The 18,903-nt window shown below is 43.1% G+C and overlaps 1 protein-coding gene across 2 annotated transcripts in view; it reads right to left on the minus strand.

The window, feature by feature from the left end:
- Positions 1-18,903, minus strand: part of LOC126458459 (anoctamin-10) — a 317,839-nt gene that overhangs the window by 70,559 nt on the left and 228,377 nt on the right. Inside the window, exons 9-12 of one of the 2 annotated variants that reach the window (XM_050095529.1) lie at positions 14,122-14,199; positions 5,320-5,542; positions 3,489-3,619; positions 3,288-3,377 (exon numbers count right to left, since the gene is read on the minus strand). In XM_050095529.1, the coding sequence (XP_049951486.1) occupies positions 3,288-3,377; positions 3,489-3,619; positions 5,320-5,542; positions 14,122-14,199 (522 nt within the window). The remainder of the gene's footprint in view (positions 1-3,287; positions 3,378-3,488; positions 3,620-5,319; positions 5,543-14,121; positions 14,200-18,903) is intronic. The other variant, XM_050095530.1, reaches the window with a different exon arrangement.

Raw genomic sequence — 18,903 nt, forward strand, 5'->3', positions numbered from 1 at the left:
CGAAAACGGCGAAGCTGATCGAATGTTCGCATGCTACTATCGTGTGCATCCGCGAGAAGAAGTAGAAGGACAGTGAGACTACCACTAGGCGCTAAATGGTTGGACGTCCACGAATCTTCACAGACCATGGAGTTCGGACGCTTGTCTGCTCGGTAAAGTAAGATAGATGGTGATCTGTGGCATCTCTGCCAAAAGAGCACAATGCTGGTGCACGCAGAAGTGTTTCGGAGCACATCGTACATTGTTGATCGTGGAGGTCCGCAGCAGACCATCCCCATGTTTTCACATTGTGACCCAAAGACAGCGTTCAATTACGATTGCAGTGGACACGGGACCATAGGGATTCGACCTTTGATCAATGGAAACTTGTCGGCTATTCATGTGAATCACATATTTGCTACACTAGATCGCTGCTCGTGTCCACAAACGCCGCCATCGAGGTGAACGGCGGTTCGAAACGTGCAGCGCGCCACGGACACAGGCTGGTGGGAGCGGTGTAATGCTATGGGAGACATTCTCCTGCGCTTGCATGGGATCTCTGGTAGTAATCGAAGACAAGCTGACAGCTGCGAACCACCTGTATCCCTTCGCGCTTGATGACTTCCTCGACAGCGATGTCTTCTTTCAACAGTATAATTGCCCCTGTCTCGGAGCCTGAACTGTGCTACAGTAGTTTGATGAGCCTTATAGTGAATTCACGTTGATGTCTCTGCGACCAAATTAGCCTGATTTAAGTCCTGTGGAACCCATCTGGGTCGGTACCGGGCGCCATCATCGCGTACGCAAATCAGTGGTCTGTTATTTACGCGAATTTCATGGCCTGTGCGTAGACATCTAACGCCGCATTCCACAAACCTACTAACAAGCAGTCGGACCTCTGATACGCAGAATCAGTGATGTATTTCGTTCCGAAGATGGACGAACAAGCTACTGAGCAGGTGGTCACAATGTTCTGGCTCATCAGAGTATATTTACTGCGCGTCTGAAGCTGGCATTTTTCCTGAAGAAAACGCTGCTATTGAGTACGTGTGTGCCACTGTATCCATAACATACACTACTGGCCATTAAAATTGCTGCACCACGAAGACGACGTGCTACAGACGCGAAACTTAACCGACAGGAAGAAGATGCTGTGATATGCAAATGATTAGCTTTTCAGCGGATTAACACAAGGTTGGGGCCGGTGGCAACACCTACAACATGCTGACATGAGAAAAGTTTCCAACCGATTTCTCATACACAAACATCAGGCGTTGCCTGGTGAAACGTTGTTGTGGTGCCTCGTGTAAGGAGGAGAAATGCGTACCATCACGTTTCCGAATTTGATAAAGGTCGGATTGTAGCCTGTCGCGATTGCGGTTTATCGTATCGCGACATTGCTGGTCGCGTTGGTCGAGATCCAATGACTGTTAGCAGAATATGGAATCGGTGGGTTCAGGAGGGTAATACGGAACGCCGTGCTGCATCCCAGTAGCCTCGTATCACTAGCAGTCGAGATGACAGGCATCTTATCCGCATGGCTGTAACGGATCGTGCAGCCACGTCTCGATCCCGGAGTCAACAGATGGGGACATTTGCAAGACAACAACCATCTGCACGAACAGTTCGACGACGTTTGTTGCAACATGGACTATCAGCTCGGAGACTGTGGCTGCGGTTACCCTTGACGCTGATTCACAGACAGGAGCGCCTGCGATGGTGAACTCAACGACGAACCTGGGTGCACGAATGGCAAAACGTCATTTCTTCGGATGAATCCAGATTCTCTTTACACGCCGTACTGCCGTATCACCTGGCGTGATGGTATGGGGTGCCGTTGGTTACACGTCTCGGTCAGCTCTTGTTCGCATTGACGGCACATTGAACAGTGGACGTAACATTTCATATGTGTTACGACGCGTGGCTCTACCCTTCATTCGATCCCCGCGAAACCCTACATTTCAGCAGGATAATGCACGACATCATGTTGCAGGTCCTGTAGAGGCATTTCTGGATACAGAAAGTGTTCGACTGCTGCCCTGGCCAACACATTCTCCAGATCTCTCACCAACTGAAAACGTCTGGTCAATGGTGGCCGACCAACTGGCTCCCCACAATAAGCCAGTCACTACTCTTGATGAACTGTGGTATCGTGTTGAAGCTGTACACGCCATCCAAGCCTTGTTTGACTCAATCCACAGGCGTATCAAGGCTGTTATTACGGCCAGAAGTGGTTGTTCTCGGTACTGATTTCTCAGGATCTATGCACCCAAATTGCGTGAAAATGTAATCACATGTCAGTTCTAGTATAATATATCTGTCCAATGAATACCCGTTCATCATCTGCATTTCTACTTGGTGCAGCAATTTTAATGGCCAGTAGTGTATTTTAAGAAAAACTTGTCTAATGTTTGCTATTTTAAATTATTTTTTGTGTCCCTATATCGATTTTCTGCAAATTGCATCTGGCAAGACTAGCGTGTAGTGTGACCCAACAAGTCCAGATTCTGGATGCTTTCAATTATGCTTCGCATCAACAACCTAATTTAATTTTAAATTTTAAATTTGAGTGTATGTATATGAGACTCGAAAAGGTCTCTGAAACTATGTAGTTTCATTTGATTGAAGAACCTGCACCTTGTTTCAGACAGGATCCCCCATTCCGCCCGATGCTGAGGTGCTATTCCAGTACAGTTGGAGAGCCTCTGCAATGCTGTTCGAGTTTAGGCGAAATACGAAGTAGTCTGAGGTATGGATGGGGATTTGGATTGAGGAGGGAGGCATGCCGCTTAATCAGGACCTCTGTTTGAGCATTCTCCGTGACCAAATGTTTCTCTTTCTTTCATATCTTCGTGATGAGTACACTGCCTTCCACGATAACAACGGTCACACGTTTCTGATTTGATGAACACTACCACAGTTCGAATGACCTGCTAAATAAGTCTGTTTTAAGCCTATAGAAAATGTCTGGGACCATCTGGAACAGTGGGTGAAACTTACAATCAATATCCCCGCAATTGATAAGTGTACGGGATCTAATCATCAACGAGCGATTTCAGCTCGTCGAAGTGAGGCGACTGACGGCTGGAGGTGCTGTCTTCTGGCGCGATTGACTTTTGCCCTGTGCGCTTATGAATACACTAACAGTCCACATTCTAGGCAGTTTTGAATATCCGAAGTAGGTTCGAGATATTACTGAATGTGTTACAACCCCTCCAGATCTTAAACGTGTTTATGCCCAGCAGTAAGAGGGATACGTGAAAATCTCTTACTGGGCAAATTATAATTCTGAAACATAGGCACCTTACCTTGCTACCCCCGTACTTCATGATAAGCGGCAGGAAACACTCCTGGAAGTGGTTTATTGTCTGTAGGATGATCAACATCACAGCGACTTGCTGCAAGAGATAGGGAAGTTCGTCAACTGTCGCGTTGTTTAGTAATAAGATTATTCAATATTTTAGTAGTGAACCAAAGTATGTGGACGCGTACCACAATTCGTTACTTACGTATTTGAGTAAATCCATATCTTGAATGTAGTACGCGATATAGAAGAGAGACATGAAGTTGTTAACAAACTCGAAAAGCACTAATTTAGTAACACGATGCCTCTCAAATTGGGACTGCGTGCGGTGGTTTTCTGAAAGAAAGGAAAACATACAAGACGTGAGCATCTTATTAGAGCCATCAAATTAAAATTTCGTGTTGAATAATTGCGTATTTCAGAACGATTATCATTTCTGTAGAGGCAGCGCTGCTAGTAATGTTACTCCGACACCGAGTATCGGTGAAAGAAGACAACGTATTTAATGCAGTATCTGTCAATTTTTGTATTTATGTGGCTTTCGACCGTTTTTTGGATGTCATGACCAAATTACTAAAATATACACCAGTTGCGAGCCTGCGAGCTCAAAACAGAAATAGGATACTTATTTGCTACATGCTTCTAAGGAGAAAGAGAACAAATTAATCCATAACTACTTTCTCGCCCACGTCAATACTAATCTCGTTCTCATTAAATGCAGGCAGGTATTGTCAAACACAGAAAACATTATCCCTACTGTAGTACTTGGTATACACCAAGTATAATTTACGCCCTGACAAAACAGAACACCACGCGGGGTAGCCGTGCGGTCTGGGGCGCCTTGCCACGTTTCGCGCGGCTCCCCCCGCCGGAGATTCGAGTCCTCCCTTGGGCATGGGTGTGTGTGTGTGTGTGTGTGTGTGTGTTGTCCTTAGCGTAATTTAGTTTAAGTTAGATTAAGCAGTGTGTAAGCTTAGGGCCCGATGACCTCAGCAGTTTGCTCCCATAGCACGTATCACAAACTTCCAATTTTTCCAAAACAGAAGACCAGTTGTGTTACTGAATAAATGCATTTTTCGTTTTACCGGATGCATTTCGCCTTAATTTTTTCCGGCATCCTCACTGTGTATTGGTAGTAAGTGTGTGTGTGTGTGTGTGTGTGTGTGTGTGTGTGTGTGTGTGTGTGTGTGTGTGTTCTCCTTACTGTTCTACAATTTTTTGTCGTTAGCACAGCGCAGCACAACACGCACGCGTACACACCTTTCCACCATAATGTGCTTGTTTCTAGAAACAAACACATATGGAAAAATGAAGATTACTTTTTCCAGTTACATACAGTTGTTCAGCGTGTACCACACGTACATTGGTGTTACAGTCTTGGAAGTTTGTACTACTTACATATTAAATATCTTATTACTAAGTTACGGTAAATAAAACTTTAAAATATTTCCATGTATCAACAGCCATAAATGTTTTTATTAGTCACGCTTTAGCTACACAATTTTGATTTGAAAAATCGTGTACAGTTGCAGACTCTGTTCTGATGAACACTCACCATCGAGGACAACGTACTGGGTTCTATTACTTACGAAGTCTTCGAGCCACTCACATACTTGGGAAGCAATCCCATATGCTCTTACCTTAGTTAGGACTCTGCCGTGGGGCACCAAGTGAAACGCTTTCCGGAAGTCAAGGTTCAAATGGCTCTGAGCACTATGGGACTTAACATCTTAGGTCATCAGTCCACTAGAACTTAGAACTACTTAAACCTAACTAACCTAAGGACATCACACACAACCATGCCCGGGGCAGGATTCGAACCTGAGACTGTAGCGGTCACGCGGTTCCAGACTGTAGCGCCTAGAACCACCCGGACACACCGGCCGGCAAACTGGGTAATAGTGGAGATATAAAATGTCACGGAAGTTCAATGAAATGTACACGTAAAATCATTTGTTAAGTTCGAAGTAGTTGAAAATAAGCTATAAAAAGCAGCGACAGAGGTCAGTTTTGCGAGCGAGGACTGAATGACTGACCCCACTCGGTGAGGTAGGTGGCGAGCCGTCGGTAGTAAGCGTTCATGACGAAGACGAGCGCCGTGTAGACGACGGACGGCAGCAGGATGAAGATCTCGGCGTGCGGCAGACCTCTCTCGCGGTGCAGGCTCATCACCCAGTCTTCTGCCCAGAAGGAGCACAACATCACCACGAACGCACCCGCCATGCACAGCGCCACGATGGGTAGCGACACGCAGTACATCTGCAACACGGAGGGAAACACGTGACCTCACTATATGCCCGATGGTGCAGGCAACAATGGTGACAGGCTGTGGCTACTACAGAGTTATTCGTAAGTACCTCTGAGGTTTTAGAAGACAGTTCTGCGAAAATTACAAGATGTACAGAAAATAGTAACGTATCAGTGGATTGGTTGTATCTCTAAGCTTTTCACTCTTCTTACAGGTGCTCAATATGGGAACACTTTGCGTCATGGCAAACTTCAGTAAGTATCTGCAGTTCATTGAAGTTATCGTTGCTGTTGCCCGGGAAGGCGGAACGGCAGCAGACCGCTTTGCAAATCTGCTCACTGGGTTGCCTATCTGTAGGCTCAAACTAATTCATGCGGATGCTTTGTCTACACGCTCTGACACGCCTGCCCCCTCGTGGTACGCTCTGCAACTACACCATGGCGCGTATTACGAATACGCTCTATTCAGTGGTTTGTGACGTTCTCTGTGTGTTGTAGTTTTCACACTATTGTCTTCTGAAACTCTGGAGGTACTTACAAATAACACTGTACTGCTCCACTTAAATCTGGCACGACATACGCCTAAGTTTTCTGTAACAGCAAAAACGTGTTTAGAAAATGAATACATTCAATCATTTGGTGAATGAATGGACTTTGCCTTGTTTATAAGACAATCTTTCCAGAATATCCCCAAGCTGCTTTCAAATATTAGTCCTTATCTTGAACAGTAATTGGAAGCTAACCTCCAGGAATTAATAATTTGAACAACTGAACGTGTTGTTCGGAACTATTCGGTGTTCTTCAGATTATTATGGAATATCAGACTTACTATTTTACATACATTACTATGCCACATAACATCACGAGAAAATACAAAAAAGTTTAGAACTGTGTACCTGCCTGGAAAAGATTGCCTCTCCTCTGTTATTGTTAACAAAGATGCATTTTAAATCAATTATACATAAGCTTCAATTCAGAATCACGAACAAAGTTCTAGCTTGATGGCTGGAGAAAGTAAGAATGCAGTTTCCCTGTGGTATGCGCGTTTATTGTTTACGTTTGTCACTTTGTGTGAAATTAGCTTTTGGTTTTTTATTTAATCTGAGTATACTAGTCAGTTTAGTGCAACATAATTAGAAATTACAATGTCACCTTCGTATGAACCGCGGAGAGAATTTTGATGGATATTGCATGCAGGATGTTCGGAAATTCCCGTTACTAACTTTTAGGACTTGTAGAGGGGAGCGAGCACATAATATTTTGAATACGGACTCGTGTCCGCAAACGTATCGTTTCCCTTCTACGGCCGTTTCAATTCCGATGTTTAACTCATCCACTTCGGCTTGAGGAATTTAATTAGGCGTGACGCACTACAGTTATTACGTAACAATTCGAAGGAGGCATAACGAAACATCCATTTACCACTTAAACACATTTGTTTGTATTAACACTTAAATTTACTTAATTGACACTAATCTAAAACAAAAAAAAGAGCCCACCATACTGTACGTACAGAACAGTACTAATGCTTTACGACAGCGGCTTGATGTAGTGACCGCCAACGTTGTTACAGACATCGTACCTATGAATCTACATCTACATCTACATTTATACTCCGCAAGCCACCCAAAGGTGTGTGGCGGAGGGCATTTTACTTGCCACTGTCATTACCTCCCTTTCCTGTTCCAGTCGCGTATGGTTCGCGGGAAGAACGACTGTCTGAAAGCCTCCGTGCGCGCTCGAATCTCTCTAATTTTACATTCGTGATCTCCTCGGGAGGTATAAGTAGGAGGAAGCAATATATTCGATATCTCATCCAGAAACGCACCCTCTCGAAACCTGGCGAGCAATCTACAGCGCGATGCAGAGCGCCTCTCTTGCAGAGTCTGCCACTTGAGTTTATTAAACATCTCCGTAACGCTATCACGGTTACCAAATAACCCTGTGACGAAACGCGCCGCTCTTCTTTGGATCTTCTCTATCTCCTCCGTCAAACCGATCTGGTACGGATCCCACACTGATGAGCAATACTCAAATATAGGTCGAACGAGAGTTTTGTAAGCCACCTCCTTTGTTGATGGACTACATTTTCTAAGCACTCTCCCAATGAATCTCAACCTGGTACTCGCCTTACCAACAATTAATTTTATATGATCATTCCACTTCAAATCGTTCCGCACGTATACTCCCAGATATTTTACAGAAGTAACTGCTACCAGTGTTTGTTCCGCTATCATATAATCATACAATAAAGGATCCTTCTTTCTATGTATTGCAATACATTACATTTGTCTATGTTAAGGGACAGTTGCCACTCCCTGCACCAAGTGCCTATCCGCTGCAGATCTTCCTGCATTTCGCTACAATTTTCTAATGCTGCAACTTCTCTGTACACTACAGCATCATCCGCGGAAAGCCGCATGGAACTTCCGACATGTTCTGGTACACACACTCCATCCTCCCTGGTGTCTCTTCAGTTTCCAGTGCAGCGACCAGAACCTGTGCTAGCAGATCTTCCTCTGTCTCTACAGGAAATTCATAAATTAAACTTAGCATACGACCCTACGCGAAGTAGTCCATAGGAGTTTAATCTGGCGATCGCGGCGGTCACGCTGTTTAGGACCACCTCGGCGTATCCATCTCTCACCAAAACGTCTGTTCAGACGTCTCCGAATAGCACGAGAGGAGTGAGGTGGTTCACCATCATGCTGAAACTACGTTTCCTGACGCCCATTTTCTGGCACAGATTACAAGAACGATTCCAATATGTTTTGTTGAAGTATCAGGTATGCAGTAAGATCAGTTAGCTTGACTGGAAGTAAGTGTGACCCAGTCACATCACCGTCCAGAATACCTGCTCACACGTTTATACCAAACTGGTGCTGACATGCGTGGCACGAGGGTTTTCGTCTACCCAGACACGCCTCTTTCGCGAATTCAGAACGAAGTACCAAGTGAACTTCCTTGATCTGTGAACAGAACTCTACAGTAGCGGTTGAGGAATCACGTGCAGTAGGCTACACATTGTGGAAAATCGGCTGGACCCACTGCGTGTGCCCTTTGTAAGTTGTACGGATTTAATTGTTGCTCAAGCAGATCGTCCCAGACGATATTGTACGAGGTGCATTCAAGTTCTAAGGCCTCAGATTTTTTTTTCTAATTAACTACTCACCCGAAATCGGTGAAACTGGCGTTACTTCTCGACGTAATCGCCCTGCAGACGTACACATTTTTCACAACGCTGACGCCATGATTCCATGGCAGCGGCGAAGGCTTCTTTAGGAGTCTGTTTTGACCACTGGAAAATCGCTGAGGCAATAGCAGTACGGCTGGTGAATGTGCGGCCAAAGAGAGTGTCTTTCATTGTTGGAAAAAGCCAAAAGTCACTAGGAGCCAGGTCAGGTGAGTAGGGAGCATGAGGAATCACTTCAAAGTTGTTATCACGAAGAAACTGTTGCGTAACGTTAGCTCGATGTGCGGGTGCGTTGTCTTGGTGAAACAGCACATGCGCAGCCCTTCTCGGACGTTTTTGTTGCAGTGCAGGAAGGAATTTGTTCTTCAAAACATTTTCGTAGGATGCACCTGTTAACGTAGTGCCCTTTGGAACGCAATGGTTAAGAATTACGCCCTCGCTGTCCCAGAACATAGACACCATTTTTTCAGCACCGGCGGTTACCCGAAATTTTTTTGGTGGCAGTGAATCTGTGTGCTTCCATTGAGCTGACTGGCGCTTTGTTTCTGGATTGAAAAATGGCATCCAAGTCTCATCCATTGTCACAACCGACGAAAAGAAAGCCCCATTCATGCTGTCATTGCACGTCAACATTGCTTGGCAACATGCCACACGGGCAGCCATGTGGTCGTCCGTCAGCATTCGTGGCACCCACCTGGATGACACTTTTCGCATTTTCAGGTCGTCATGCAGGATTGTGTGCACAGAACCCACAGAAATGCCAACTCTGGAGGCGATCTGTTCAACAGTCATTCGGCGATCCCCAAAAAAATTCTCTCCACTTTCTCGATCATGTCGTCAGACCGGTTTGTGCGAGCCCGAGGTTGTTTCGGTTTGTTGTCACACGACGTTCTGCCTTCATTAAACTGTCGCACCCAAGAACGCACTTTCGACACATCCATAACTCCATCACCACATGTCTCCTTCAACTGTCGATGAATTTCAATCGGTTTCACAGCACGCAAATTCAGAAAACGAATGATTGCACACTGTTCAAGTAGGAAAAACGTCGCCATTTTAAGTATTTAAAACAATTCTCATTCTCGCCGCTGGCGGTAAAATTCCATCTGCCGTACGGTGCTGCCATCTCTGGGACGTATTGACAATGAACGCGGCCTCATTTTAAAAGAATGCGCATGTTTCTATCTCTTTCCAGTCCGGAGAAAAAAAATCGGAGACCTTAGAACTTGAATGCACCTCGTAAGTAATGCCCGTTGCACGCGCTGTTGTACTCGTTGATGGGTTCTCTTCAACGGGATACAGTACATCATCTTCAAATTCGGGTGTGCGGTGTTGCCGTGGAGCGCCGTAGTCCTGCCTCCTCACGGTGAAAGCACCTGTTTCTAGGAGCCGCTGCACAACTTGGGCAAGAAGTTTGTGCGATGGCGTGCTACGTTGTGGGAAACGTTGGCGACGCAGCCGTTACCTTGAACTTGGCCATACGAAAGGAACATGGCTATGTATACCGAAAACGTGTACGTTAACCATCGGTGACGCATAGGCGTTAAACAGGTCATGTCTCGCCGCAAGGAAGACGTTAAGTGACATCAGGTGACCGTCCGACGTATTACACGTCATCTTGTCTATCCAATTGCATACCAGGACAAGCAGCTCAGGGACTTCTCTCTTACCCCTCAGCGGACGTGGAAGTGTCACACGTATAAAGTGTAACCACGGCAAAACGGAAACTGTACATTTTCGGACGTGGACTGGTGTTCAAAATATTATGTACCCACTCCCCTCTACAAATCATAGAAGTTTGTAACGGGAATTTCCGAACACCATGAATGTTAATGTACATTTAATATTGATTTTGTTTATTGATTTTGATTGAAAAACAAGCGTTGACGATTATGTAAACATGAAATGAGAATAGAAATGAGAAATAAAATCAGAACGAAAAATCTAACTCTTTTAGTATGAAACAGAGAGCTTGAATTGATAAGTAAAACTGATAAAAAAATCAATATTACATAACAGTTTTAGGCAGTAATTTATCAACATAATCTCAGCTGTAACTCTACCTTTACTCCCTCATAAAATAAATTCATTGCAAGCTATACCTAACATTCTTTTACAGCAGAGAAAATTCTCTTTACACAACAATCTCTCTCTTCTAATATAGGTTTCTAAGAAAGATGTATGTATAGCGTGCGGTTAGTGGGAAAAAGTACTCCAAAGCAAACTTACTTCTGCGACTGAAAAGCAGATATGAAAGGATGCGCATTGCCGCGCTATAATCTCACTTTGTTCCCCGTTCTTCTACTACGTCCTTTGCATTTTAACACACTATAACGCACTACAACGCTCCACAATGTGAACTAGCCATACTTTTATCCTTTTATAGTCAGTCTGTCATGGTGATGTCTCCTGGTGGAGTAATAACTATTTCCTTCCATTTTCAGGCGGCCCACAGTTATTCCTATCGGTGTAGCTTGACTTTCGTCAGCCCCTTATTTTGACTGCAGTTATGCCTATAGTCACACCCTGATAATGAAAATCCTTCGTATTACGCTTTAATTTTTCTGGACATAATTTCAGTATTTCCTTCCTCCACTATTGTTCTATCTTCAGTCTACAAAGGCCACATTCAATGTGCTCAGTCCCAATTGCACTATTCAGAACATATCGATTGTCTGTAGTGTTATCTTTAATTCTGTTGAAATTTCTTCAGAAGCTACCTCAATTCGCCAGCTGGAATCCGAATGCTTGTACGATTATTACTGAAATCTTGTATCTAGTAATAAACACTCTAAACTCAGTCACCACTGACTTCAACTCCATTAGTATCTGGGATGCAGTTTATATTCTTTTTAAATGCGAATGCTATATCAATGCACGACATTCGTCTTAACTCATTTATATAAAATATCTGTTGGCTAACACTTAAGCTGATTGACATCAAACAACTGCACACTGCATCTGCGCGACAAGTTTATTGGAATTAATATACGATCATGCTTGTCAACAGTAATGCAACATTAAATAATTCGCTATTTCCTATAGTTCTCCTATACTCCAACTTTCGTTTGAACGACATGTGTAGAACTGAAGTGCCTACTAATTATTCTACTGGAAGAACACAAGCGAATATCTTTAGGCCACAATTTGAGGCACCATCATGGCAGAAAGTCGAACAGCCCGCATTTTATTTTTCCCAGATTATATAACGCCGGGAGAACAAGATTTACTGTAGTTTCTTCTCAGTTGATAATTAATTGAAACCCTCAGCTGCCGACAGGTGTTGTTGATATACCTCGATGGGGACAGCTGAAAATGTGTGCCCGACCGGGACTCGAACCCGGGATCTCCTGCTTACACGGCAGACGCTCTATCCATCTGAGCCACCGAGGACACACATAAATAGCGCGACTGCAGGAACTTGTCCCTTGCACGCTCCCCGTGTGACCCACATTCCCAAGTGTCCACAATCTACATACGTAATGAACCTAACAGATATTTGCCCATCCATTCATTACTCGCGCACACTAAGGTGACGATTCCCTTAAGAGTTCGGGCAACCTGTGCGCATTCGCACAGACGAAGGTCAACGGCTGGGTAGCCTTTAACTATGTATATGAAGATAGTAACTGTTCTCGAAAGAACAGATACCATTGATGACCGTGCAGCTTCTCTAGAATAAATGATAATTAACTGAAACCCTCAGCTGCCGACAGGTGTTATCTTCTCTCTTACTTTTGTTAAATAACCTATTCTCATAAATGGTTCAAATGGCTCTGAGCACTATGGGACTTAACTGCTGAGGTCATTAGTCCCCTAGAACTTAGAACTAGTTAAACGTAACTAACCTAAGGACATCACAAACATCCATGCCCGAGGCAGGATTCGAACCTGCCACCGTAGCGGTCTTGCGGTTCCAGGCTGCAGCGCCCTTAACCGCACGGCCACTTCGGCTGGCCTATTCTCATAGATAACGTAATTTTGATAATGGGTTTATTTTCATTATACTCTTAAATACTTTCTCACGTGATCTACTTCGCAAATATGAAGCTTTTTCGAAAATGAAAGAACACTGGCGCTAAGACCACAATTCGTATTTCAGAAAGAGAATAAAAATTAGACGAACGTGATGCTACGTATGTGCCACGTACCATATGCATACAAAACCTGTTCACATTGATTCAGCAATAACATGCTCTCTACGGAGGGATGTAAGTATCTGTCTGGCAACATCCGATTCTATTAGCAACGAAGGTGTTTCTTGGAAGTGTTGTATTGTACCAACATGTTACAAATGCTTTAACTTTTAACAGTGAAGTTATTATATGTAATTAACTTACAATAACTAGATATGATGTGAGAAACGCATTTATAGGTTCTAAAAGTTCTGCTCCCTGTCTAGGTTGTTAGTATTTGAGCACACAAAATACTAACTATGGTACGTCAACTTACTATTCTATTTGATCAAAACACACACATCGTACATGGTGAATATTTATCCAGTCCTAGTTGTATCCACCTTAGGTATTTACGAAGATAACACTTAGACTACGTGAAAAACTCGATGTTAAGGGATCTAATTTGTCTTTGAACTATGACACTATTAAATAATTTACTTGTTAATTTCGAAATGAACATATACTTCTTGATAGATGGAAAATCTGGATTAGTAAGATAGAAATACTGAAAAACTATAACTAGGTAAATCAAGAGCCCTCCAGTCCTTCAAAAAACTGTCTCATCAATTCCCCTTTTTCGGTAGAAACCTCTCCAATGGAGATTCAAGCAAAGGGGATTGAAAAATGGATATTACGAAGAACAGACAGTATTAGTCTCTGATGAGTATTATCACTACCGGAAGTTACTAGTTCACAGTGTAGTTTCAAAGTATTTAGTACTCTTTTAAAAGATCAGACCGTTATCTTACTGACGTAGGATTTTCCTTGTGCTAGCGAAAAACATGCCATCAACATCATCACTGCGGTACTCTGTGACCAAGACTGATGAGAGGAAGTATAGTAAACACGTGAAATTTGCATTAATTTATTCGAGGCCATGTAGCACAGGCTTAGGAGATCATAATTGTTGGAATTGCGATTATGAACATGTTTCCTTCACTCTCCTCTTTACCCGCCTAAGTAACTGAACATGTTTCTCTACTTTATCGCTGTTACCAAATGGTTGGACTTGAATTACACAACACTCATTTTAGACATGAATAAGCAAACAAATTAGTTGGGGATAGTTTCTAAACCTGTTACTGAGTAACTGTTCTAAACTAAACAGATGCTAAATGGACCTTCAACATGAAACCATGCATTGCACGAACCGTCCAATGAAAACATCACAAATCTATGTGTCGTAACACCCACAGTTATAATATCGTGATTTACTTAACTTTAAAATAGTCAAGTAGCCACTCTGATCGAAATTGGACGTGTAAGAGAAGCACATCATGACAGTACAGACTGTCCAGCTGTAACGAAGAAAAACATTGTGCTTACAATACATCATAATTTCCAATGAAAATTTCGAAAAAGAATTGCATTAGAGAATCTCAGCACAGGTAACTCAAACACAAATCCAAATGAATGGCAGTGGCGCCATACCTCCTGCAAAATAAGACTCCCAGGAGGTATCACTACACGTGCAGAGGAATGAACGCAATGTACATAATATAAGCGGTTAGGTCCAGTGTGACGTATGTGTTGACGGGGTATGGCTACTGCCACCAATACAGTGCACTAAAATAATTGCTTACTGCCGCAAGGATCCATTACGGACGCCTTCCACCCCGTTTGCAGAACTCAGGAGATTTTCACACCGTCTGAAATTGTCTCTAAGTACATTACCAGTACTGGAAATAAATTAGGGAATCGGACGAGATATTGCACATTAGATAAAATACTGATAAAATTTCCGTTACGGCATAATATACATAATACGCCCTAAAGAAGAAGTTGGTAGAATTAACACGAAAATGTGTAATATGTTTGTTCATTTATTTATGTAGCAATGGTCTCTCAATGATATCGAAGTTGTTGTCATAATATAATGAAAATATCTCTCTCTCTCTCTCTCTCTCTCTCTCTCTCTCTCTCTCTCTCTCTGCTTTAGGATGAGCGCAGAGAACCTAAATCAGGGTGGCCAGATACAGCGAACTCCATCCTCCCGTATATGAGGTCACTGCATTCACAACTGCACTGCCCCATTCTGTTGGTCCTTGTTCCAAATGGTCCTCTTCATTATACGCAATTTGCAAGAGATAACTGATAATATGAAAAACAGTTTTGCACCGCTACACTGCACACACTAAGAACATCCATTGGTTACTTCAGGTCCACAAATTTGCTTGTATACTCCTTGCACGTCTCCATGTCCTCTCTTCAGTCTGTCTCGAAAACTGAGCCAGCATGATGAGAGATCGTGAATTCACGAGAATGTCAATGTTTCCAGGGTAACTTCGTAGGTAAACGCTTCTGTTCTCTGACTTGGCACTATTCACTGGCAACCAGAGAATAAATCACAGGTCCATAGAATATTTCCGGTCTCAATTTTCTTCCGAGCTATCACCGCAAGGGCGGTACGGTGTTGCGTTGATGCGCAGAGGGCACGACCACAGAAATGACGCAAAAGGTTGATACCGCCGCTTACACAAAATTGCCCATATGTTTGATTTCTTGCAGCGATTCAGTTCTCACATATCCTCCTGGCGTTGGCCTCCGTTCTTCAGTTCTACAGCTTTCGGTAGCTATCACTAAATATCTTGGTAATTTTCACCAGAAACTTGTCCCGGCTCATAAGTGCTGAGCTGTATCGTTCAATTAGTAGTAGACGTTGACAAGGCATGTCATGTCATTTCATACCACCTGTTGTATTCATCGACATAGTTGAATCCCTTTAGCCATTTATCAAATCCTACAAAACTCTATCATCTGATGAGCAAGATGTATGAGACAGGCGAAATACCCTCAGACTTCAAGAAGAATATAATAATTCCAATCCCAAAGAAAGCAGGTGTTGGCAGATGTGAAAACTACCGAAATATCAGTTTAATAAGTCACAGCTGCAAAATACTAACGCGAATTCTTTACAGACGAATGGAAAATCTGATAGAAGCCGACCTCGGGCAAGATCAGTTTGGATTCCGTAGAAATATTGGCAATACTGACCCTACGACTTATCTTAGAAAATAGATTAAGGAAAGGCAAACCTACGTTTCTAGCACTTGTAGACTTAGAGAAAGCTTTTGACAATGTTGACTGGAATACTCTCTTTCAGTCTTAAGGTGGCAGGGGTAAAATACAGGGAGCGGAAGGCTATTTACAATTTGTACAGAAAGCAGATGGCGGTTATAAGAGTCGAGGGAAGCAGTGGTTGGGAAGGGAGTGAGACACGGTTGTAGTCTATCCCCGATGTTATTCAATCTGTATATTGAGCAAGCAATAAAGGAAACAAAAGAAAAGTTCGGAGTAGGTATTAAAATCCATGGAGAAGAAATAAAAACTTTGAGGTTCGCCGATGACATTGTAATTCTGTCAGAGACAGCAAAGGACTTGGAAGAGCAGTTGAACGGAATGGACAGTCTTGAAAGGAGGATATAAGATGAACATCAACAAAAGCAAAACGAGGATAATGGAATGTAGTCGAGTTAACTCGGGTGATGCTGAGGGAATTAGATTAGGGAATGAGACACTTAAAGTAGTAAAGGAGTTTTACTATTTGGAGAGCAAAATAACTGATCATGGTCGAAGTAGAGAGGATATAAAATGTAGACTGGCAATGGCATGGAAAGCGTTTCTGAAGAAGAGAAATTTGTTAGCATCGAGTATGGATTTAAATGTCAGGAAGTCGTTTCTGGAAGTATTTGTATGGAGTGTAGCCATGTATGGAAGTGAAACGTGGACGATGAATAGTTTAGACAAGAAGAGAATAGAAGCTTTCGAAATGTGGTGCTACAGAAGAATGCTGAAGATTAGACGGGTAGATCACATAACTAATGAGGAGGTATTGAATAGAATTGGGGAGAAGAGGAGCTTGTGGCACAACTTGACTAGAAGAAGGGATCGGTTGGTAGGACATGTTCTGAGACATCGAGGGATCACCAATTTAGTATTGGAGGGCAGCGTGGAGGGTAAAACTTGTAGAGGGAGACCAAGAGATGAATACACTAAGCAGATTCGGAAGGATGTAGGCTGCAGTAGGTACTGGGAGATGAAGAAGCTTGCACAGTATAGAGTAGCATGGAGAGCTGCATCAAACCAGTCTCAGAACTGAAGACCACAACAACAACAGTCGTCACAATCTGGAAACACTGCTGGATGCCTGACGTGCATCCTACTTACCGGTGCCTTAGTATCCACTGGTACTTCGACAGTTCAAACAAAACGAGAAATTTTCAAGTTTTCTGCATTCAGTTTACTGTCGGTGAAGGCGTAACCTTATTGGGGCCATTGAAATGTCTGTGTCCGCTATACCCTGCGTCTTGGCCAAATAATCTCACATAAAATCCCGAATCAATACGACAGCAGGGCGGCAAACAGAACACTTCATGTTGAAAGTACGTTTAATAAGCACTAACGACACTACAGACAGAGTTGAATTTCCTGCCTCAGCGAAGTGTGCTCTTATCTATATATTGATCAACACATACACAAGATGTTCTAGTATTCTTATATTACAGTATTCCATAAATAAGCAATTCCCAGAACGTTATTGTAATTACAAACTTTAAATAACGACAGGTGGTGGGATTCGAACCGGCTATCCGAGCATTACCAGCCAGTGACTGTAACCGCAATACCATGGCGGGTAACAAAGCAAGTCGCAATATTCTACTTACAGTTGCTGTATTCAAAGCCCGCTACGATTGTATTTCAATAGATTTCCTATTAGGGTGATCTTCAAGCAAGTGGTTAACTGTCGTCGCATGCTGTAATTAACAGTGAATAAGCTTTTGTAACTTTCTGCGCGTATCTGATACCGTTTTCAGAACCCAAAATACACTTTGCAGCACTGCAGTGATCTCTTGTGCGTAAGCAAAATAAACTAGTGGTTACGACATGATTCGCAATAGGAATTCCCATCCGATAATCAAATTTTAAGTTGTCCATGGTTTCTTAAAATGGCTTCAGGTCAATGTAGCGATTGGTACTATTTAACTGGACGTGATCGAATTCCTTCCTCATCTGAACGAACTAGTTGCCTTAATGCGCTCAGTGCCGACGGAAAGTTAAGCTGCGATTTTCCAGCCACTGCTCTATCATACTAATGGCTCAAACTGCTGCAGGTTTCAGTAAATCTAGCTGTTGACACATTCATCTCGGACAGGATATTAGTACAAATCGGAAAGTACTGCATTTCTGATACCTCAACTACACCCTTCTACTACTTGCGTGCCTAATTCATTTGTTTATGTTCTAGCCTTATACCCATGGCATCGACTGCATACACGTGCATTACATGCACTGCACATATCTCCCTCTCCCTCCTCTCTGTCTGTCTCATCTGCTCCTCCCCCCTCACCTTGTCCATCTCATCTCCTCCATCTCCTCCTCCCCCTCACTCTGTACACCTCATCTCCTCCTCGACCCCCTCTGCTCAGTCGTGCCCATCCACACATATACCCCCTGGAATTCATTGCGATACCACCCACACAACATGCTAGTCATGCAGGGCAGCCTAGAATTCAGGCATTACAAACCCCTTTTCATCCCCACACCCTTATAGCAGCTAGCTATTACTTACTCCATAGTATCTCTTTGCGACAGTAATTAGTATATGTAACAAATTTGGTTGGAATTGATACAGTTGTTTAGGAGGAAATGTGGAAACTACATATATGTGCCCTGTGGGTTCATTGTAATTGATGAATGGTCATAAAACGAAATTTTATAGTTCTCTTCCACTTGCCTATAACTCTGAACCAATAAACAAGAAAGTTATTTCCAACAACAATAGTTTTATCTGTATCTTCTTGCACCTCACAACAGTTTGGGAATCAGTTAAATTGTCCTGTGGGGTAGGATGTGTGTTGATTCCATTGGTATATATTCCAGAGACACATCCTGCCCCACATTTTGACTGATTCCAAAATGTGGTTTGAGGTATAATGACACACAGATAGAACTTCCAGTCTTTACGATCATTTACTTCAGTTTATGGGGAGAGTCGAAACGCA

The sequence above is a fragment of the Schistocerca serialis genome, chromosome 2 (assembly GCF_023864345.2).
Source record: "Schistocerca serialis cubense isolate TAMUIC-IGC-003099 chromosome 2, iqSchSeri2.2, whole genome shotgun sequence".
Lineage (NCBI taxonomy): Eukaryota > Metazoa > Arthropoda > Insecta > Orthoptera > Acrididae > Schistocerca > Schistocerca serialis.